This window comes from Thrips palmi, unplaced genomic scaffold, assembly GCF_012932325.1.
Source record: "Thrips palmi isolate BJ-2018 unplaced genomic scaffold, TpBJ-2018v1 HiC_scaffold_16, whole genome shotgun sequence".
Lineage (NCBI taxonomy): Eukaryota > Metazoa > Arthropoda > Insecta > Thysanoptera > Thripidae > Thrips > Thrips palmi.
Genome location: NW_023144625.1, coordinates 3,708,640 through 3,732,586, shown reverse-complemented (window position 1 = coordinate 3,732,586; position 23,947 = coordinate 3,708,640). Strand labels below are relative to the sequence as shown.

General features: G+C 48.7%; 2 protein-coding genes and 1 long non-coding RNA gene across 3 annotated transcripts; all 3 read left to right on the top strand.

Annotated features, from left to right (window-relative positions):
• The first annotated feature begins 2,069 nt into the window (after positions 1–2,069).
• LOC117642059 lies at positions 2,070–5,462 on the top strand. The gene is made up of 2 exons (XR_004587527.1): positions 2,070–2,133; positions 5,203–5,462. It is a non-coding gene; the product is annotated as an uncharacterized LOC117642059 (long non-coding RNA).
• A 1,279-nt stretch (positions 5,463–6,741) lies between these two features.
• Positions 6,742–7,703, top strand: LOC117642477 (zinc finger protein 383-like). Its single transcript, XM_034380714.1, has one exon. It carries the CDS (start codon positions 6,742–6,744, stop codon positions 7,375–7,377), a length of 636 nt encoding a protein of 211 aa, XP_034236605.1. The 3' UTR covers positions 7,378–7,703.
• Positions 7,704–14,592: 6,889 nt separating this feature from the next.
• On the top strand, positions 14,593–22,465 carry LOC117642473 (zinc finger protein 664-like). The gene is made up of 3 exons (XM_034380708.1): positions 14,593–14,698; positions 15,347–15,439; positions 21,446–22,465. Exons 1-3 carry the CDS (start codon positions 14,593–14,595, stop codon positions 22,147–22,149), a joined length of 903 nt encoding a protein of 300 aa, XP_034236599.1. The 3' UTR covers positions 22,150–22,465.
• The last annotated feature ends 1,482 nt before the right edge of the window (positions 22,466–23,947 follow it).

Here is a 23,947-nt window from a genome sequence, read left to right as displayed (position 1 = left end):
CTTGGCGACTGTGCATGGCTTAACATAAACTCAGATAAAAAATCATATCTGGAAACAAGCAAATTTACATGGAACAAGGCAAATTGACTGCCCCCTGAAGTCCATTATCCTTGATTCAAGTAAATCTTCTAGTTTCAAGATTAGTTTATCTGAGTGTGGTCAGTGAGAGAGTCTTCAAGTCTTGGCAATTCATAAGAGCTTTATTCTGCCAGCCTGCTTGGGACTCGAAGAGCACTTCTTCTCGTCGCTTCCATGGCCAGTTCCCTGAAGTCCGTCTTGCTTGCAGGTTCCGTGAAGGTGGAGCGTGAGGAACGCCCTTCGTTCGGGGGACGGGGTTCGCGACTGGACGAGGACGCCGGCCCTGGAGACGGAGGCGAGGGTGAGTGGAGCAGCCAGGCCTTTGAGCTCGGTTACTTATTAGTGTTAAGAAACGAGGCTTGCTTCGTCTTTCGGCAGTACCAATGCAGCTATCAATGCAGTGGCAAGTACACTCTAAAGTTGGCATGCCGTGAAACTGCGCCTTTGTCGCCTGGCGTATTTTTTAGGGCGTCAAATGTTGCTTAGCTTCCGGGTGTTCAAATCGTTAAAAAATCTCATTCAACGAACGTTAATGAAAGCAGATGATACTCGTTTGGTTTTCTTATACGGGGTAGTATGCAGGCTCATTCCAAAGGTAGTATTTAAAATTGTGTATGAAACAAAGTACACAGACCCGAGCGAGCTGGCCGGTGTAGGTACTTTGGTACTGGCCGCGCCGAGCTGTGGCTTGCACCGCCCACCGCCGAGCCCGAGCGCCCCAGGCCGGGCCGAATCGGGAGGCATTGTTGCGCGTGGCAGGCGGGGAGGGATTGTCAATGTGAGGAGGGGGTGCCATTGTTTACGCCCGGTGCCGCTGGCGCTGTACCGCGGAGGGATTGTCGAATTCCGCGCAGGCTGCGCCTCACCGCCAGCCAGCCAGCCAGACACACCAGCCCGTCCCGGCCGCCAGCCCCTATTATATTGTTAGGATACGCGCTTGGTTTCTGGACTCGAGAGTAAAAGCACGCTGACACCTTCATTTGTGTATAGTAGTTTTAAGTATGTTTCAAGTGTGAAGGTATCATCCGCTAGAAACTTGCCTTCATCCATGGCCCGGCGGCGCACGAGGCTCTAAAGGTGCCCATAGTCAAGGCAGCTTGGTCACCCAGAAACAAGGCTCGAATGCGTGCTCTTACGTGGGGTAGGTGGGGCCAGTGTCATTTGCGTAGTGGTATGTGCACCGCGAGACCGGACGACAAACTTGGCCAAAACCCGTACGACACTTGGCGCCTTAAGTGGGCAGTAGCTTTTCGTGCACGTTTTCTCAATAATTTTACAACTCTCTGCTTGGACATGAACAAAAAGGAACCATGCCAAAGTACAAACGTTTTACAACAATTTGAAAAAAAATTTTCAAGCATCAAATGAGGGAGGGGTATGAAGTACGTTAAAAAAAGCCTTCAAAATTATTCACGGTGTCACTGCGCGCATGATATTAGGCAAAGTTTTCAACGTAGAAACAAAAGTTTCAACACTCTTCGAGAGAGGCTTGGCATTTGTAAAACTTGGTATTTTCTTTTTGTTCCCCCCCCTTCCAAGCCCCAAACGAAAAGGTCCTTACTTACGGCGAGAGATTGATGTACTGTGGACCACGTCGCGTTTTACCACCTCCGGTTGCTCTACTCGGTGTCACATTCATTTGTGTCACACTGTCACACCCGAATGTGACACAACACTGAGAATCCAGACGCTATGAGTATAGCGCCAGTTGGTGCAATGCATTTGAAGACCGTTCATTGCACCAATTAGTGCACTGCTTTTGCATTGCACGTGAAGTGCAATGCCTTCCCAAGCATTAGCATAGGGCATTTTCGGGACGCGTTGCACGTAAGGTGCAATATCTCAATGCACCATACGTGCTATACTCATGGCGTTTGGAATCTCAGTGAATGCTCAGAGGAATGTGACATGCAGTCACTTCCGATTCAACGCGATGTCACGATGCTGCAATGAGAGTGTTGCTTGCAGGCTCCGTGAAGGCGGAGGACCCAGAGAGCCCAGAGACTGGCGGCCGAGACCGCGGAGTGGACGAGGATGGCCATCCCGGAGGAGAGGGTGAGTGGGCAGCCTCCCGAGCGGCACTGCACTGCCACCGTCGCGTTCTTCGGTTTGTATCTTTCGGTCTCCACTCTTCTCCGAGGCCTGTTTTATCATCGTGGATAATTTGAGTCCCCTTTTCGGATATCATGTGCTTTCAGTTTGGTTCGACTTAACTTTTTACGGACTTTTAACTTTAAAAAAGCATACACTCTCAGTTCAATAATGTTTGCTGAATCGCATGGATTTGCTTAAGTATTTGGTTTAGGTCAATCACTACAAATCCAAAGGTCAGACTTCTCGCCACTCCAGAGGCGAGACATAAAAGTATCGCCAAGTTTTGGTCGGATCTAAAAGTCTCGCCAAAATTTGGTTAGACAAAAAAGTCTCACCACAAAACGATCAGACACAAGAGTCTCACCACAAAATGGCGAGACACTGGAAACCAACAAATGTGGCGTCATATTCGTTGGAGTTCGTATTTTGTCACGTTCGGTTGAATATAATGTCACATTCGTTTGAACGTGGATCAACATTCAACCAAATGTGACATCATATTCAAACGAATATGACGTCACATTCGTTGTCTACCAATAGACTTTTGTGTCTGACCACGGCCTTAAGGGGGCACACCAGTGAAAATTGTCGAATTTTGACCTTCTTGTTTATTTTATCTTATTTTTCTGCTTTTCATCCCGAGTCGAACGCCGCAAACCCCACCCCTAAATTCTAATTACTTTGGCTTGTGCACGTTTTTAAAGTTGCTAAAAAGGTAATTTTATTTGCATATTTTACACCTATTGTTAACGTTTAGGTTTTTCACTTGAATTTCAATTACGAATCCCTTAAACCGCCCAAACGCAGTTGAAAAGAGGAACATTTTGGCGCAAACGGAACTAAAATACGTCAAAAGGCGCATTTATAATCCGAAAAGAGCAAGTCAAATCTATGTTTCTACCAAATGGGCTTTTTCTCAAAACACCTTTTTTTACCTTTGTGCCACTCTCACGGGCGCAAAAATTGAGATAATTTAATGCGGTTTGCGGCAAAATGTTCGTTTAACTTGCGTCTATGGTCTGAACCTCGGAAATGGCCGTCCCATAAATAAGATGTGAGCAGCAGCCATGAAAGCGCGAAAAAATTGGTTAAAAAATTTGTTTCTATTTTTGCCTTTTGAAACATTTTTTTGCATGCCCGTGGTTCAGACCATAGCCACATGTGTCCTGTTGAGAAATTTTAGAATCCCGTGCTCGAGGCTCAATCCAGAGTGGCGGAATCGTGGCAGGAGTGACGCAAGGTCGCAAAAAATTGTAGTGCACTGGCGCTCCGTCTTGCCATCGCCACCCCGCCCTCCCGTAAGGGAAGGTGGGGTACCATGTGACACTTTTAGGCGGATGCCCGCCAACACGAAACTAACAATTGTACGGATCCATACTGCTCGTGCCGACAAAGAGGGGTCCCTTAGCTTCAAAGTCCCGTTGAGCTTTTCATTTTACCTCGATTGGTTGCGAAGGTATCCCAGTTTGATTGGGTGCATGTAAAATGTCACATGGTGTACCACTGAGTTCACCATGTGACAGCCCCTGGGCACCATGTGACACCTCAGACTAATGTGTAAAAATTGCTGTTTTTCAATGGAAATATTCGTAGATGTATTTCAAAAATGGTTAGGAAAGCAAGGAAACACATCTATGTTAATCAAAATACAGTTTATTTTAAAAAGTCAACTTATTTTTGTCGCACGCATCGTCGCCCAAATTTGGGTGACGAGCCAGCGGTGACCAAATTTTGGGCAGTCATAAAATCGTCACCCCAATTTGGGTAACGCCGTCGACGACGCCGTGACGTCCCCGATGACGTTCTTCCGAGGCCACCACGATGATCCAATGTGGCGTTGAGGCCTCCGGTCATCGTGCTGGCCCCGGAAGGACGTCATCGGGGACCTCACGGCGTCGTCGACGGCGCTACCCAAATTTGGGCGACCGAACGCCTGTTACCAAATTTTGGGTGATGATTTTTTCGTCACCTAAAATTGGGCAACGAAGTTGCATCACCCATTTAATGGGTGATGGTGGTGACCCATTCATTCTCAGTGTACCGTCTGCAGGTCGGCCCGGCCCGCGCCCGGCCATGGGTGTCGTCTGCAGAGGCCAACTCCTTTGTAGTTCCAAACCTGGCCACCAGGCGGCGCTAGGCTTTGCCTTCGAGCCCCCAGAGACGCCCAGCCACCCCTAACCTCTCTCAAACACATTCACACAAGGGTTAGTGTAATATCCCACGCCTACAACACACAAAAGCAGGACTTATTGGGGAAAACAGGAAAATCGCGGATTAGAGGAGTTGTCACATCGTGCCCCACATCGAGTGTCACATCGTGACCGAAGGGGTGGCTTTCGAGGAATTGCCAACTGCGCCCTTATCCCTTGCGATAGAGAAGCGAGCCCAAGCTTATTTTACGCTTAAAACATCAAAGGAGAACATCCTGCAAGCCATAGGCCGTTTATGTGTGTTTGAAAGGTGAAAAGCGGACGCGGCGTGAAATAGAAAAAAATTCCAATTACCTGTTTTGGGGGGGTAAAAATTTCTCGTGTCTCTACTTTCCGCCCTGTTCGACGCACAATCACGGCCTGTTCGACGTCGATGCCCCTTCTTGATACCTTCCTTTGAGTCTTCTTACCGCTGTTGGATAGCGAGCCGTTTGGGAGAAAAAGCCAATGTCACATGGTGGCCGTGTCACATGGTACCCCACCTTCCCTTACTGATTTTTATTTTCTTTGATATAATTTTAAGCCAAGAATAAAATATCAATCGAATACATATGTTAATTTCCTCAGAATGATCGTTTTTCGAAACCTTTGCATTTTCACTGGTGTGCCCCCTTAAAGTCGTAACCGTCCGGCGCATTACGGTCTTCAGGTGGCGGTAAGACATAAGAGTCTCAAATTTTGGCGAGACTTTCAGGTTTGGCCAAAACTTGGCGTGGCGAGACTTAAATGTCTCGCCGCGAAGTCTTTCCATCCAATTTGCAGTAAATTTTCCCTAACTAACCGTCCATCAAAGTTCCTTTGGCTTGTGCTGGCGTTGCAGGCCCCGTCCCGGCGGAGACCCCGCAGCTGGTCATCAGCGGCACCTTCTCGCTGGCTGGCCCGGCCGGCGGTGCGGGGCAGGTGGAGCAGGCCTCGCGGCGGCAGCGAGGCGGGAAGGCGCGGCTCACGTACAAGTGCGGGGAGTGCGGCAAGAGTTTCCGGGCCGAGGCGGACCTGCGGAAGCACCTGGCGGGGCACTCCAAGGCGGGGCGGCACGCGTGCGGAGTGTGCGGCAAGCTGTGGACTAAAGCTTCTGATCTGCCCGAGTAAAAATAGAAGGCTGCAGAAAGGCTGACGCACGGCTGACGCATGGCTGTATGGGCCGTTTTTTGGCTGTATGCATGGCTGCCGTGGCTGCGTTGCAGCCATGTCGCAGCCATAGCGACGTCCTGGACTTGCAGCCATCCACGCTGCAGTGGCTGCTCTGGCTGTTTCACGGAGCGCTTTGGCTGTGAAACGCTTCAGAAGCTGCGCACAGAAGCCTTTTGGCTGCCCTAAGCAGCCTATTAACGCTGCCACGCACAGCCAACTTAGCTGCAATGGCTGTAGGCTGCGCGTCGCAGCGTGTTGGCTGCTGGCGCCAGCCGGGCCGCGGCTGGATTTTACAGCCACGCGGGCTGCAATGGCTGTAGGCTGCGCGTCGCAGCGTGTTGGCTGCCGGATGCAGCCGGGCTTCGGCAGGACTAAACAGCCATGTAGGCTGCAATGGCTGTAGGCTACGGATTGCAGCATGGTGGATGCTGGCGGTATTCAGGCAACGGTCGTATTCCTTGATTAAAGGGCCATAAAAATAGAAAAAAATAGACTGGGTGCGTGGTATGCTGATATTTGAGTTGAATACGTTAACATACATAAGCCATGCAAGTTTCGTAAAAATCGGGAAACTTTTTGGTTATCTTTGATATCTCGGGAACGGTAAGTCCTACATGAAATTACTTGGCAGATTTGGATCCGGAACGGTGTTCGGACCCTAGAAAATCTACAAAGGGCTCCATAGAACTTCAAAGGGCGTAACAGGGACCCTCAAAGGTCCTCATGGGGACCTTCATGAACTAAGGAGTGAAGCCTAGTAGCGATATGGATGCTGCCGATGGCATCCACGAGGCCGCAGGATGCGGCCGAGATGTGGCTCTGACCCGCAGCTTCATAGCTGCCGGCCGGGGGCAGCGTGGGCCGGGCGAAAGAAGGCTGCCTGGAGCATCCTGAAGGCTGCGGGGTGCAGCCTACAGCAGCGCCTCACAGCCTCCTGGCTTCCGGGGACAGCGTGGCCCGGGCGAAGGAAGGCTGCCTGGGGCATCCTGAAGGCTGCGGGGTGCAGCCTAGAGCAGTGCCTCGCAGCCTCGTGGCTGCTGGGGGCAGCGTGGCTCGCGAAGGAAGGCTGTCTGGCGCATCCTGAAGGCTACGGGGTGCAGCCTAGAGCAGCGGGGGCAGCGCTGACTGGGCTCCAAAGGGACACTTCAGTGGCTGGCAGGTGCAGCCAGAGACGCTGCACCGGCTGCGGATGGCTGTATTTTGGCTGACGTATGTCCGAATACAGCCAATGTCTGCAGCCATCCGAGTTCCATCCGCGCGTTGTAAGCAACCTGGAGGGAGCCAGCCTGCAGCCAATCTGCAGCCTATAATTTTCTCTCGGGTGGAGAGGCACGCAAGGATCCACACCGGGGACAGGCCGTACCAGTGTGACGAGTGTGGGAGGAAGTTTAACCGAGAAGGCAATCTCACTGTGCACAAGAGGATTCATTCTGGAGAAAAGCCGTACCAGTGTGAAGAGTGTGGGAAGAAATTTAGTATTGTGGGGAATCTTTCTGTGCACAAGAGGATTCATACTGGGGAGAAGCCTTTTGAGTGTGACGTGTGTGGGAAGCAGTTTAACCGGGAAAGCAATCTAACTGTGCACAAGAGGATGCATTCTGGGGAGAAGCCTTTCGAGTGTGACGAGTGCGAGAAGAAGTTCTCCCTTAAGCAGGTTCTAATCGCACACAAGCGCACTCACACTGGAGAGAGGCCGTACGAGTGTGACGTGTGTGCGATGAAGTTCAGTCAAGGAGCTCACCTCGCTGAACACAAGCGGAGGATCCACACTGGAGAGAAGCCTTACGTGTGCAAGGTGTGCGGGAAGAAGTTCCGACAGCAGTCAGCTCTTCGCAAGCACGAGTCCATTCATAAAGGACAGTAGTCCAGTGTGAAGTAGTGCAAGTGCGGCGTTTGTGAAAAGCTGCAAGGCGAAAATCACTTTCACTTTGAGGCGGCGAAGAATGCGACGTGGCCAGGAAGTAGTCACATACTTACGCGCGCAAATACAGTTCAAACTTTTTTTTGATGATTTTTGCTGTTAAAATGGTTGTTTTCGACATGTTAAGCCAAATATCGGCTTAACTCATCTGGCACTTTGTCGGACAGTCATATTTTGTTCTAAATAAATATGGTTGACTGTGAATTGTTTAAGTGACTTACTTTTTAAACTGCGCATGCAGTTCAAACTGGTTTTAATGATTATTTTCGTAATGCGATCAAATGGTTGTCTTTTACATGTTGAGCCACACATCGGCTTTACTCATTGGACGTTTAACTTTCGCGTCAGACGGTAGAATTTTGTTTTCATAAAATCTGAGTTGTTTTTTTTTTTAAGTGATTCCCGCGTGGAAAGATCTGTAGTGGAACTGTATGGAAAGATCTGTAGTGGAACTGTAGATGAAACTGCAGTTGTTCATCTGCAGTCCGTTTCTGTAGTTCTTTTCTTCCCTTTATTTGTATTTAAAGTGTAATCAGTTTTGTATCGTCCGCTGCAGTCAGTTGTATGATTTAAAGTGGACAAAAACTGTCCTTCAACTGCACTCCGTTGTAAGATCCAACTGCAGTCCACTCTGTCATTCCAAAATGCAGTTGAAACCGCAGTTCAAGTTAGCTTCATTTACAAGTGCAAAGTGTTGATATCAAATGCAGTTCTCAACTGCTCTTTACTTACACTTGGAAAGTAAAGACTAGTGTATGGCATATACAGTCCCGGGCTCAATTCACGATCCAGTCAGAATCTACACTTACAGTTTGTCCCACTAGTAGTCCAAGTGTACTACCATCTTCACTCTGAATGTCCTTCAGCGCTGACACTTAAAAGTGATTTAATCCCTTTGAATTTCGCAAAGTGAAGCTCCGCACTGCTTTCAAACCGGCATGTCCGGACAAATGACGTGAAAATTTCCCGTGGAGTGGCCCGCGCCGGGAGGGAGTTGCGGTAAATCCCTCGTCTACCTGAGCGCGCGGGCACGGCCAGTGGCATCGCCCGCGCTGGACCCCGTCCCTCAGATGTCTCCGTGGCGCAGATGGCAGCGCTGCGGACCGACAAGCGCGGCCGCCCGGGTTCGGCTACTCATCAGACTGACAAACTTACACGACAAAACAAGGAAAGGAGGGAAGAGGAAGGGCGTGACTGGGGCAGGTGGAGCAGGCCTCGCGGCGGCAGCGAGGCGGGAAGGCGCGGCTCGCGTCCAAGTGCGGGGAGTGCGGCAAGAGTTTCCGGGCCGAGGCGGACCTGCGGAAGCACCTGGCGGGGCACTCCAAGGCGGGGCGGCACGCGTGCGGAGTGTGCGGCAAGCAGTGGACTTGTGCTGCGGATCTGGAGAGGCACGCAAGGATCCACACCGGGGAGAGGCCGTACCAGTGTGACGAGTGTGGGAGGAAGTTTAACCGAGAAGGCAATCTGACTGTGCACAAGAGGATTCATACCGGGGAGAAGCCATACGAGTGTGACGTGTGTGCGATGAAGTTCGGTCAAGGAGCTCACCTCGCTGAACACAAGCGGATCCACACTGGAGAGAAGCCTCACGTGTGCGTGCAAGGTGTGCGGGAAGAAGTTCCGACAGCAGTCCACACTACGCACGCACAAGTCCATTCATTAAGGACAGTAGTTCAGCGTAAAGCTGTGCAAGTGCGGCATATGTGAATGGCTGTTAAGCGTAGGTCACAGTGGCCCGGAGACTTTAAATTTGATGTGCGCAGGAAGTAGCCATATCCTCATGCTCTCAAGGGCAGAGTTTCGCGAATGCATTGCAAACATTGTTCATGAAAATTTTTTTTTAGCGATTTCATGATCGTCTTTGACCTGCGGAGTCAAACGTACCGGGTTTACTTATCGGGCACAAAATTTTCGTGTCGGACAGTAACATTTTGTTTTTGATAATTCTTGTTCATTGTGAATTATATAAAGTGAATAATTCCTCCATGTGTGTTGCTGTCTTCCCAGAGACCCTGAATGTGCTTCAGCTCCGAAGAAGTTCATTGTCCGATTCTGAACTGCCGTCTTTCTGCTGCTGCGTCTCATCTTTGAGTTTTGTTGCAGGACCGGCACTCCCAGTGCAGGAGCGTGACGGCACGTTGGTACGAACCTCTGTCTCGCACCTGCAGGCAGCGTGGCATTCATTGGAACGTGAATGCAGCTCTTGGTTGGTCCTGTTGTTCACTGGCTGACAAGAGAACATATTGAGGGGGTCCACTCAGATTTCGGCCAAACTTCTTTTTTTATCGGAAGAATAAGGCATTGGGTTAAGTATGCACCCCGAAGTTGGTGCCAAGATATAAATCCACACCCTTGCCGATTTTTTTAAACCTATAAACGGGGTAAAATAGGCCTTTTTGCTGTGTATAGGCTAGGTCATTTTCGAGAAAATGCGAAGTCGAGTTTTTCATCATTGCCTACTATGTTTGGTCCCCTAATTACGAAAATGAGAGTTACTTTTGGTTTCCAATCGTTTTTTGTGCACATTTGGTTCGACTGCCCAATTAAAACCGGAAATCTGCTGTTTGCATGTAATGACATAGGCCATTTTACCCCGTTTCTTAGTGTCACGGAGCTGTCGGTTTTGAAACAACATTTGAAGTTCCCGCGCGCCGCAGCGCGCCAGCCAGCTACGCCACTCCACTGCATCCCGGCGGCTCCGCTTCGTTCCGTCGCCCGCCGAGCCGAGCCGAGCCGGGGCGAGCGGACGGAACAGCGACGAGGGACAGGCAGACAGACCGAAGCGCAGTCAGTCAAGTCGAGACAGCTGATCGGAGCGGACGTCGGCAGCCGGAGCTCACGCCACCGAGAGCGACCGCGTGTTGTGCAGCACACCGTCAAACGTGCCCGTGTCCAAGTCTCGTCCGCGATGTCCGAGACCCTCGTCGACACCAAGCTCGTCGTGACCATGGACTGTCCCAGCAACCATCTGCCCGCAAGGTGTGGACCATCGCCATCCGGCCAGCGCGACACGGTACTGTGGAGACCAAGCTGTTTGTTTACCCAGCATTTTTGTACTCCAGGGCTTTGAGTGCCGGGGGAACACGTGCCATGCTCGGCTAGTCGTTCCGCCTGATGCCCCTGTCACCATGCTGCTGCTCTCCACCTCCACCATGATCGGGTCCGTGATGCGCTGCGCCCGTTCACCAAGGCCTCCACGGCGGCGCCCTGGCCGGCCCCGTGCCCGTCGTCTCGCCGTCGGCCGCCGTGCGTCGCACCGCCTCGGCGCGCCGAAGCACCGCGTCACCGCCATGCCTGGGCGGCGACCGCTCGCTGCCTCTCGGCCGCCTCCGTCAACGAGTGCCCTCTTCTCTTCTTCTGAGTGTGAAAAGTGCTAGTGCTCAGTGTTTCGCATTTAGTGAAGTGGTGCCATTTACGCCATGTGACGCAATTTTGAGTCAGGTTTGAACGCTTTGGCGCTGCCTTTGGTTCATTTTCTTTTGTGTTTGTTTTGATTTCTCACACTGTGAAATGTGAAGTGTGTGAGTGTGTGTGCGACCTGGGGACGCCCGGGATCGCCTTTATTTTGGATTACTTCTTCAATCAGCAATTGGTGAGTGCACTCTGATTATTTCTTTCCCTTTGGCCAAAGGTATATTGTGTTTTTGTTTACTGTTGTTGTCGTTGTTTGTGCTAGTTGGGTTATTATTTGCGCTGTGTATAGTGCGTTTTTGCTCGGTAAACGTTTAGTAAATTACGGTGTTGTGATTCTTTAATTACCCGAGAGAAAATTATAGGCTGCAGATTGGCTGCAGGCTGGCTCCCTCCAGGTTGCTTACAACGCGCGGATGGAACTCGGATGGCTGCAGACATTGGCTGTATTCGGACATACGTCAGCCAAAATACAGCCATCCGCAGCCGGTGCAGCGTCTCTGGCTGCACCTGCCAGCCACTGAAGTGTCCCTTTAGAGCCCAGTCAGCGCTGCCCCCGCTGCTCTAGGCTGCACCCCGTAGCCTTCAGGATGCGCCAGACAGCCTTCCTTCGCGAGCCACGCTGCCCCCAGCAGCCACGAGGCTGCGAGGCACTGCTCTAGACTGCACCCCGCAGCCTTCAGGATGCCCCAGGCAGCCTTCCTTCGCCCGGGCCACGCTGTCCCCGGAAGCCTGGAGGCTGTGAGGCGCTGCTGTAGGCTGCACCCCGCAGCCTTCAGGATGCTCCAGGAAGCCTTCTTTCGCCCGGCCCACGCTGCCCCCGGCAGCTATGAAGCTGCGGGTCAGAGCCACATCTCGGCCGCATCCTGCAGCCTCGTGGATGCCATCGGCAGCATCCATATCGCTACTAGGCTTCACTCCTTAGTTCATGAAGGTCCCCATGAGGACCTTTGAGGGTCCCTGTTACGCCCTTTGAAGTTCTATGGAGCCCTTTGTAGATTTTCTAGGGTCCGATCACCGTTCCGGATCCAAATCTGCCAAGTAATTTCATGTAGGACTTACCGTTCCCGAGATATCAAAGATAACAAAAAAGTTTCCCGATTTTTACGAAACTTGCATGGCTTATGTATGTTAACGTATTCAACTCAAATATCAGCATACCACGCACCCAGTCTATTTTTTTCTATTTTTTATAGCCCTTTAATCAAGGAATTCGACCGTTGCCTGAATACCGCCAGCATCCACCATGCTGCAATCCGTAGCCTACAGCCATTGCAGCCTACATGGCTGTTTAGTCCTGCCGTAGCCCGGCTGCATCCGACAGCCAACACGCTGCGACGCGCGGCCTACAGCCATTGCAGCCTGCGTGGCTGTAAATTGCAGCCGCGGCCAGGCTGTCGCTAGCAGCCAGCGCGCTGCGACGCGCAGTGCGCAGCCTACAGCCATTGCAGCCCGCGTGGCTGTAAAATCCAGCCGCGGCCCGGCTGGCGCCAGCAGCCAACACGCTGCTACGCGCAGCCTACAGCCGTGGCAGCCTACATGGCTGTAAAGTCTAGCCACGGCCCGGCTGGCGCCAGCAGCCAACACGCTGCGACGCGCAGCCTACAGCCGTGGCAGCCCCGGCAGCCCGCGTGGCTGTAAAATCGAGCCGCGGCCCGGCTGGCGCCAGCAGCCAACACGCTGCGACGCGCAGCCTACAGCCATTGCAGCTAAGTTGGCTGTGCGTGGCAGCGTTTATAGGCTGCTTAGGGCAGCCAAAAGGCTTCTGTGCGCAGCTTCTGAAGCGTTTCACAGCCAAAGCGCTCCGTGAAACAGCCAGACCAGCCACTGCAGCGTGGATGGCTGCAAGTCCAGGATGTCGCTATGGCTGCGACATGGCTGCAACGCAGCCACGGCAGCCATGCATACAGCCAAAAAACGGTCCATACAGCCATGCGTCAGCCGTGCGTCAGCCTTTCTGCAGCCTTCTATTTTTACTCGGGTATTTAGCGCGAGTTTGCGTTAATTGTACCGTTTCTAACGTTTTTGTGTACCGTCTGTATTACGTAATTCACTCTAGTCACATTCAATAAAATACGAGCCGTCGTTTCTTAAATTAACTACAGCTTTAATTTCTCTGATTAACTTCCCGTCAGCGGTTAAGCTTACCGTTTAGTTGTTGTTTGTATAACGTAAAATCGTGTGCTCCTACGGGTATTGTTAATTATTGTTGTAAATTAACTTCTGTGTAAATTATAAACTGTAGATTTTCGCGGTCTCGTGTTCTCAAATTTCTCTAAATATATTTGTTGATAAACTTTAACTCTAATTATGGGTTCGAGCCCCACGTTTGGGTTTATTGATATTTGTATACAATAGTGTAAAGTTTTCCAAGAATATATCTTTATTCTCTTTCTCATAAATTGTTGTTGTTGCTTTTGTTTTGGGAAGCCCGGTCGGCGGTAACTCCAGGTGTTTTCCTCTTTTGGTACACTTTTAAGTGTGTAGATAACACTTAGCTTCCTGGCGTTACCTGGCGCCCTTGTAAAATTTAAAGTCGACCGGTCTACTCACCCCACCCTCTCTCTCAAAATCGTCGTTTTCTACCTACAGCACTACAAGGGATGAGACCCTTCTTCAACAACTGTACACAGTAAATTGAAATGGCAGAATCCGTAACGGTTCGGCACAGAAACCGCCAGGAAATGATTCTGAATTTGGTAGTCACAGAAACTGGCATGGGCTACCAGAAACTGACAAAGGCTCCACAGAATCTGGGATGGGCTCACAGAAACTGCTAAGGGGTTGCGGTCTCGCTGGCCAACCTAACCTCACTGTATCTCTGGATGCTTTTGTTGTTTTGGACATTATTTACATATTTTGATGAGTGTGCATACTTTTTCTTGCTTTGACAAGTCTATAAATTAATATTTTCCTTACGCGGTACATCTACACTCTTTATTTCCAATAATATAACATCTCAAAGTCGCGAGGTGGAGGGAATCGCAATTGACGATTACGGTGCAGTGTTGTCCGGATTCCGAGGCGAGTGCGCGGATTCCGTCGTCTGTGTGCAGAATGGGTTCGCCGTTGGCGGTTTTGGTGCAAAACCGCCCCGGATCTATTTACCTGTCGGTTTCTGCGATTTGGGGCTCTCAGACCACTACAGATTCTGCCATTTCAATTTACTGTGTATCTTTGTGTGCTCTCACCACTCAGTTTAGCTAGCCGGCGTGACATTAGGTTTGAAAAATCGGGAAGGGTGTGGATATATATCTTGGCACCAACTATGTTTCAGGTTTCAGGTTTGGTGCATTCTTAATCTATCATTCTTACGAAAAAAAAAAGAGTGGCCGAAATCAGAGTGTACCCCTGAAAATGTTCCCTTGTTAGTATCTTTTCCATGGCTTCACGCGGACCAGCCCGCCCTTAGGACTTGGAGACTCGCCCGGCGCTTGCCGCGCCTTTGCGCTTGCTAGTTTCTGATCCCTGCCTTCATTCCAGGAAAGTACACGTTCCGGGAGAGAACTGAAGAGAGTGCACTCATGAGTAAACTCTGAACAGAGCGCACTGAGTACACTGTTGAATTTGCTGAGTACGGGCCCGTGCTGTGAACTTCGTCTCGACCCGCGCCTGTGAGCGATCAGGTTCTGCCTTGGACAGTTTTCAGTAACGGCCGTTGAGCAGCGCGCTGCTGGTTTCTGACTTCTTGAATCCTTTTTTTCTTGACCCGAGGGTGGTATAATTCCTGCCTTTAATGACTTTTCCATGGTTGTGATTAGCGAAGCCTGTTACGACAAGACGCGGTCTGGCGTACACCTTCTTTGTCACGAGTACCGTAAGCTTCGAAAAAGAAACTTGATTCTTAAAAAGTGTAGGTAATAGCGTGTCTTGCCACAACAGGCTTCGCGGTGCATCCACGCGTGGCGTTAACACCCACCAACTGCTTATAACACTAAAGGCCTAACATTGATTATTGGTTTTTTAGGTTGTGCGCAGAATTAAATTGTATGAAAACGTTTTGCAGCGCCGCCCTGTTAATCTAACGGATGCAACTACTAGTCAATACTTTGAAAATACTATTGAATTTCGATGATAATGAAGCAAAGACTTAATTTATAATAATGTCAATATTGAGCATGTTCCTATTACGGTTGAAATGAAATTGAGTTTTGCAACACGTCCTATACGGTTTCTCTCTTCCTGTTTCCAGGCAGCTGTGCATGATTGGTGGTGCTTGGTGACTTTGCATGGCTTATCATGAAACTCAGATAAAAATCATATCTTGAAATGAGCAAATTCACATGGACCAAGGCAAATTGACTGCCCCCTGAAGTTTATTATCCTTGATCCAAGTCAATCTTCTGGTTTCAAGAATAGTTTATCTGAGTGTGGTCGGTGGAAGAGTCTTCGAGTCTTCGCAATTTATAAGAGCTTTATTCTGCCAGCCTGCTTGGGTCTCGAGTAGCACTTCTTCTCGTCGCTTCCCTGGCCAGTTCCTTGAAGTCCGTCTTGCTTGCAGGCCCCGTGAAGGTGGAGCGTGAGGAACGCCCTTCGTTCGGGGGACGGGGTTCGCGACTGGACGAGGACGCCGGCCCTGGAGACGGAGGCGAGGGTGAGTGGAGCAGCCAGGCCTTTGAGCTCGGTCACTTATTAGTGTTAAGAAACGAGGCTTGCTTCGTCTTTCGTCAGTACCAATGCAGCTATCAATGCAGTGGCAAGTACACTCTAAAGTTGGCATGCCCTGAAGACTCTCATTCCAGGAACGTGACGTCACGTTGAAAGAATCGCGACAAAATGTACCGTTCGTTTCAACGTGAATAAGCAGTTTATGGCTGATTCACGTCCAAACGAACGTGACACAATGGTGAAAGGAAAGTGACACTTTGTCACATTCATATCAACTTACTTTTTTTACTTTTTATAAGAGATTTATTGGGCATTGTTACATTACATATTCGCAGTTACACACACTAAATTCTTATGGACTTCTTTATGCATAGTTATTCATGCACAGATACGTCCATATGTTATGTATAACATTATGCATCACTGTGTACATTTTATGCAGGAGGACGCATAAAATGTCCACAGTGATGCATAATTTTTTACATACCTTATGGACGTTTCTGCGCATGCATAACTATGCATAAAAAATGCGTCCTTATGCATTTAAAAAGTCCATAAGAATTTAGTGTGCATTCAGTTGGGTCTGCCTTGTGGCTTTGCCCATCTTAGCTAATTCTAGCTGCTAAAGTTATGCTAAATTGCTATTTCTAGGGTTCTGAACTAAGTTTGGGGAAGCCCTTTGGGGCTTCTGTACTTAGGACGAGGGGTGCGGTTCCGGCCTCTCCATTGCCAGCACCGCGGTGAGCTAGGTCTCACGCCTTGGCGTGGGCTTGTTTGGTTTTTGAGCTTACATCTAGGTCCTTACGAGCTAGTGTTATGCTACAGGTAGGGAGTGTGCACTGCGTGATGTCGCCACTCCCCTGATAAGGTCATATGGTCCTCATACGGTCCTCCGCTGCGGCCGGCGACGGATTCGGGAGGGATTAGCTGCCCGGTCTCCCAGCATGCATCTCGGTTGCGCAGACCTATCTTCCATATGACCTTATCCCCTGAGCCCCAAACAAATAGGTCGCGAGCCAGTTGCGGCGAGACATTGAGGCATCATGTGCTGTGGACTACGTCGCATTTCACAGCCTCGGCTTGCCCCACTCGGTGCCACACTAGTTTGTGTCTAACTCGGATGAGACACAATGCTGGGAGGAATGGGACATTCAGTCACTTTCCCCCATTTGCTGAACCCATTTAACTCGGCACTTTGCATTCCCTTTTCGTCTGAAAGTGTCCAAACTCACAGAAGCCTTTATATTATTTCTAATTCAAAGATGGTTAGTCTGACGTGGATAGGATTTGGCCTGACTGCAGTAGTTTACAAGTTACCGAGGGGGCAAAAACTCGGGATTTTCGTGTGCACATGATTCGGAAAACGCAATGATTGCGCATGGTTTTAATTGATTCCATGGCTGATTCTGCCTTCTTTCGCGACGCACCAGGGTGACGTCGCGCGTGATTGTGTGTGACTGTGTTCGGAAAGAAATGGTTTCGGACTGATTTTGCCTGGTTTCGTGTGATTCTGCCTGATTTCGGTCGATTTTAGTGATTTTGGTTGATTTCGGATTGCTTGATTTCGCGTGATTCTCAATGATTCGCGTGTGATTTCGGGGGCCGTGTACACTTGATTGCGCGAGTTTTTGCCCCCTCGCAAGTTACCCGTGATAGGTGTTAAGCGGGTTTGCTTACCTAATTGCACCACATTTTGGCCCACCTCGCAGGCGATCCTTGACTGAAAATGCTGGGTCTCAATGGGTCCTAACCCCTCTTTAATGGGTCTCGACCCATTCGGAATGGGTCTTAACCCATTCTCAAGGGGCCAGAACCCATTCCAAATGGGTTTCGACCCTTCTAAATGGGTAAGAACCCATTGCCGAATGGGTTTTGTCTGCTATGGGCCGATTTGCATCATTGCAAATTGAGTGTCGTTTACGGATGTAAAATGCTTTGAGTTTTATTCGACTCGACTTTTCACGGGCATTTTTGGCTGAGCGATAGCGAAGCCAGTTACTCAGATGGGGTTAAAAAGTTTTTCCTGTCTGCGTGCGTGCGTGTGTGTGCGTGTGTGTGTCCGCACTACTCCTCCTGAACGGCTCGGCCGATTTTGGTGAGATTTTGCACACTTTTTAGGTATATCCTTGGCTCGGCACACGCGAAATTTCACTATCCTAGCTCAACTGGTTCAGTTTTTATAGTCGAAAAACACCCAAAAAACGGCGAAAAATCGAGTTTTCTGCAGACACAGTAAATTGAAATGGCAGAATCTGTAGTGGTCTGAGAGCCCCAAATCGCAGAAACCGACAGGTAAATAGATCCGGGGCGGTTTTGCACCAAAACCGCCAACGGCGAACCCATTCTGCACACAGGCGACGGAATCCGTGCACTCGCCACGGAATCCGGACAACACTGCACCGTAATCGTCAATTGCGATTCCCTCCACCTCGCGACTTTGAGATGTTATATTATTGGAAATAAAGAGTGTAGATGTACCGCGTAAGGAAAGTATTAATTTATAGACTTGTCAAAGCAAGAAAAAGTATGCACACTCATCAAAATATGTAAATAATGTCCAAAACAACAAAAGCATCCAGAGATACAGTGAGGTTAGGTTGGCCAGCGAGACCGCAACCCCTTAGCAGTTTCTGTGAGCCCATCCCAGATTCTGTGGAGCCTTTGTCAGTTTCTGGTAGCCCATGCCAGTTTCTGTGACTACCAAATTCAGAATCATTTACTGGCGGTTTCTGTGCCGAACCGTTACGGATTCTGCCATTTCAATTTACTGTGGATAGATCACTCCTGTCTTGGAGAAAGGGGGATCTGGGGGGCGGAGCCCCCCAGCCTCGACAAGTTAAAACGTTACAAGGGTCAAGATCGTGGTATCTGTAGATGAAGCAACTCTATCTAGAATGAAGGGGGGCCTGGGGGGCGGAGCCCCCCAGCATGCAACAAGTAAGAAGTAACCGACAATGGACAAGGCAATGCCTGCCGAAGGCAGGCTAGCGCCGCAGGCCAAGGTAGGTACGCCAGGCGCGCATTGGAGGAACAGGCCGCGAGACATCGCGAAGCCTGTTACGACAAGACGCGGTCTGGCGTAAACCTACCTTGTATTTTGAAAGTAGCATACACTCCAAGTTCAATAATGTTTTCCGATTCGCATTGACACGCTTACATGTTTGATCCATGAAGCGGAAGAAGGGAATGATTCGACTCATCTCCAAATTGACTCTTACCCTAAAATTGTTCCTCAGGATGGTTTGCGTCATTACACCAAATTGTTTGACCCAATTCCTAACAGTTTAAGAGAAAATCTACTTAAAAAATGGATATAACTCAACTTGACCCCTTTTACGGTCTAGATTTTATGGGAAAATGGAGGCAACTCAACTAAAGTCCACATACCTCCATTGCACAAAATGGCAAAAGGAGATAGGTAGCTGGGCTTGTGTCTTCAAGAATCAAATGTAAAAAGATTCAACTCAACTTAACTCCCCACCACTAGTTAGAAAAAAGAGGTAACTCCAAAAATGTTCCACTGAAATACTGACTCTACGCAGACCTCAGCTCCACCTAAATTGTCTCCAAATTCCGCCTTGTTTGGGAGAACTATATAAACATGGTTCGATAGTCCATTCCAACGTAAAGATTTAAGGGGGCAATACACTGAAACTGGCCCAAAACTGATCCACGAAGCGGAAGAAGGGGTTTAGTCGAGTTGATTCAGTGACCTCTTATCAGTCTATCATGTAAACATGAGCGAAAATTTGGACCAAACATAAGTATGGTGAGACACGTCCCATCCTCTTGCATCTATTTTTAGATGACATTCCCCACCTGTTCTTCCACCTGCAAGCTTTAGGCCTTGCAAAAGTGCACGGATTCAACTGGACTTACCCCCTTCTTCCGCTTCGTGGATCAACTGACTTGTGTGATTGCATCCATACGTGTTGTTGTGCGTGTTTTTAAGTTTTCATATGTCAAGGCCTTACGAAAAGAAGCATTTGAAGCCCAGAATGGCGTCGATCGGATGTCAGGAAACGGAGCAGCATCCAATCTAATTTTCCTCAAAAATCGACCCTTAGTCCCTTAGTCTGCAAAAAAGAAGGTATATCAACCCAATTTGCGCCAAAATGTAGGTAATTTAAGCGGCTATCACATGAACTAGGATTATGAACATCGAACGATCAAAGGTACAAAACTTTACGAAAAAACCTGTTCTGATCATTTTTGCAAAATCCTCAAAAAATGTTTCTGGATGAAATTTGGTACTTTCGGTGGCTCGATGTTCATTATCCTAGTTCATGCGATAGCCGCTTCAATTACCTACATTTTGGCGCCAACGGGGTTGATATATCTTCATTTTTGCACACTGAGGGACTCCCGCCAGTTCGACTAGTGACGAAAATTCGGCGCTGCTCCGCTCCCTGACGTCCGATCGACGCCATTCTGGGCTTAAAATGCTTCTTTTTGTAAGGTCTTGACACACGAAAAGTTTGAACAACGCTCAACATCGCGTATGGAAGCAACCGCACAAGTTAGTTTTTAGCCATTTTCAGTGTATTGCCCCCTTAAATCACAGAAACCGTCTACAAAGTGATGCTACACTTTTGAAAATTTTCACAGTTATTTCTTCTTAGGCTTTCTTGACAAAAATGCAATTCCATCATTCATCTGATTGGATAAGGTTTACCCTGCAAACAGTTTTTTGTTTTTCCTATAAAAGGATGAAAATTAAGTCATCCCCTTCTGCCGCTTCATGGATCATTTGGTTTAGGTCGATTTCTCTTCACTTCATATCATCGTCATTGAAAGACGCTGTCTATGTGGGAAAAACAGGGTTTTCGACAAAGGTTGTCCAAATCAAACCAAACTTCGTTTTTGGGTTCTCCTTGACCCAAAGACATGTCAAAAAAAATTTGAAATTTTTTCGACAAAATTTGTCGAAGTAGGAAATTTTTTTTATTTTACTCAAAAGACGCGGCAATTGATTTTGAAAAAAAAAAATTTTTTTCAAAGGTCAACTAAGGAGGAACATTTTGAGTTGTGTCCCATGTCCTGGTCTTGCTTAGTTTAATTGATACCCACCATTTTACGTTACGTGTTTTTCTCATTTTTACCTAAAAAATTAAAAAAATGCCCCTTTGCCAGTCAATTTGATTATAACTAGAGTCAAACTGAAGATATTTTATCTTTGTGAACCTCCTTCCATGCCTAACACACTATCTGGTTCCCCAAATGAACACAGTGTGTCCCAAAATACTATAACGGATCATTTAACATTACACTTTGGAATAACGAGCACCGTGTCTATTGCTGGAGCAGTAGAGCAGCCCAACTATTTGTCACTGAAACAAGATTATTATTTTTTATCCACTTGTGAAGGATGAATCGTTTTAATCTTTAATCTTCACAAGTGGATAAAAAAAATAATCTTGTTTCAGTGACAAATAGTTGGGCTGCTCTACTGCTCCAGCAATAGACACGGTGCTCGTTATTCCAAAGTGTAATGTTAAATGATCCGTTATAGTATTTTGGGACACACTGTGTTTATTTGGGGAACCAGATAGTGTGTTAGGCATGGAAGGAGGTTCACAAAGATAAAATATCTTCAGTTTGACTCTAGTTATAATCAAATTGACTGGCAAAGGGGCATTTTTTTAATTTTTTAGGTAAAAATGAGAAAAACACGTAACGTAAAATGGTGGGTATCAATTAAACTAAGCAAGACCAGGACATGGGACACAACTCAAAATGTTCCTCCTTAGTTGACCTTTGAAAAAAATTTTTTTTTTTCAAAATCAATTGCCGCGTCTTTTGAGTAAAATAAAAAAAATTTCCTACTTCGACAAATTTTGTCGAAAAAATTTCAAAATTTTTTTGACATGTCTTTGGGTCAAGGAGAACCCAAAAACGAAGTTTGGTTTGATTTGGACAACCTTTGTCGAAAACCCTGTTTTTCCCACATAGACAGCGTCGAAAGTGCCTTTGGCTTGTGCTGGCGTTGCAGGCCCCGTCCCGGCGGAGACCCTGCAGCTGGTCATCAGCGGCACCTTCTCGCTGGCTGGCCCGGCCGGCGGTGCGGGGCAGGTGGAGCAGGCCTCGCGGCGGCAGCGAGGCGGGAAGGCGCGGCTCGCGTACAAGTGCGGGGAGTGCGGCAAGAGTTTCCGGGCCGAGGCGGACCTGCGGAAGCACCTGGCGGGGCACTGCAAGGCGGGGCGGCACGCGTGCGGAGTGTGCGGCAAGCAGTGGACTTGGGCTGCCGATCTGGAGAGGCACGCAAGGATCCACACCGGGGAGAAGCCATACCAGTGTGACGAGTGTGGGAAGAAGTTTAACCGGGAAAGCAGTCTCATCGTGCACAAGAGGATTCATTCTGGGGAGAAGCTTTTCGAGTGCGACGAGTGCGAGAAGAAGTTCTCTCATAAACATGTACTAAACGCGCACAAGCGCACTCACACTGGGGAGAAGCCCTACGGGTGTGACGTGTGTGGGAAGAAGTTTAATTACGATAGCCACCTCACTGTGCACAAGAGGATCCACACTGGAGAGAAGCCGTACGGGTGTGACGTGTGTGCGATGAAGTTCGGTCAAGGAGCTCACCTCGCTGTACACAAGCGGATCCACACTGGAGAGAAGCCTCACGTGTGCAAGGTTTGCGGGAAGAAGTTCCGACAGCAGTCAACACTACGCAAGCACGAGTCCATTCATTAGTGACAGTAGTTCAGTGTGAAGTTGTGCAAGTGCGGCCTTTGTGAAAAGCTGTGAGGCGAAGGTCACTTTCGCTTTGACGCGGCGGAGAGGACTTTTGAATGCGACGGGGCCAGGATGTAGTCACATCGTCACTGGCGCAAGCGCACTCTTTCGCTAATACTGTTCCAAAACTTTTTTTTATGATTATTTTCTGAAAGCGATTATATGGTTTTCTTTGACATATTCTGCCGCAATTATCGGCTTTACTCATTTGACACTTAATTGTCGGATCGCACAGCAATATTTTGTCATTAATAAATATGGTTGCTATTGTGAATTTGTTTAAGTGATTTACTTTTAAAACTGCGTTGTTCTGTTCCCAGAGCCACTGAACGCTTTCACTCGAACGATGTTCATTGCCTCCAACTGGCGTCTATTTCCCAACGTGGCTGCATTTGCGTTTTGTTTCAGGACCGGGACTCTCACTGCAGTCACGCTGAAACGAACCTCACAAACTGCACTCTAAAAAATATTGTGGTAGAAATCCTATAAAAGTATCGGACGCATTTAACCTAATCGGTATAGGAATTTTCCCACACAGGACATGGTAAATTTACCATCTGCCGATATGGCAAAAATCCTATACGTGTTGTTAGGTTTCTACTATATTAGGGTGTGGGAAAACTACTACACCGTGTATGGTAAAAATCCCATACGAGTTGTGGGATATTTTCGTTCCGTGATGTGGTAAAACCAGGGGTCTCCAACTCGTTGGCCCGCCGCTGGCCCGCGGGCCCGGCGGGCCAAGCCGGGCACGCTGTGGCCCGCCCGGTGCGACCGGAGCGAGAGAGACAGGTAGTAGGTAGCGGAGTGGGGGTACTGGCGGGTGGAGTGGGGGACGGCTTCACAGCGGCAAAGCGCTCTGAGATCCGGAGTGGGGGAAGAGCGGCGAGTAGCTGCGGCAGCAGTAGCGCTGGCCCGGGCTCGGGCCCGCGGGCCCAGCTGGGCCAAATGGCCCGCCGGGCCTGAGTTGGAGACCCCTGGGTAAAACTCCTATACACACTTAGGAAGTCTTACTTTGAGAAATAGTGAACACATCCCGAGAGATCATGGCGCCAGCGCCACTTCAGTTGGGGAAGCATTTTAAAAGTTAAAGTGGGATTCTGTCTCCGATAGAGGAAATGACCCACCCAAGAGGCAGTTCAATCCACTCCCGGGCTCTGTACCTCAAGGCGGATCTTGCGTGCACCCAACCTAATGGCCGACCGCAGTCGCCAGCGAGTGCCAACATGGACAAGCGTTTTTCTCGACTTTAGTGTAATATTTTGTTTAAAACTGAAAGCCAACGGCTAGGGCTGACACTTACTTAGGCAACAGATGATATAGTTGTCGAAAATTATTTACTTTAGTAACATAAATCGGAAATACTTAGTGGTGAACGGGCACGGCGCTCCAAGCGCCACCTAGCGGCAGGTTTGTGCAACCTGACGTCAGGCGGCTGACAGTGGACCATACCCTTACCCACAGCTCACCTTTTAGGTACAAGGTAACTTAACAATAGACGATGTCAAAATGCTTTGGAGCGCTACGTTTATTTTCAGCTTCATAATAATATCACTTTAAATTTCGCAAGGATTCAAAACCATGGCTCATCTACATGAGTCGTTCTGAGTTGCCGCTATTTTCAGAGACAAACCCATTTCAAGTTTTAATGAAGAAGTCAAAATTATCTAAAACCGAATGTGATAATGGGGCAGAACAAGATACAAAATAAGTTTAAACCGGTTTTAACGAATCGTCTACTGCCAATTTCTATTAA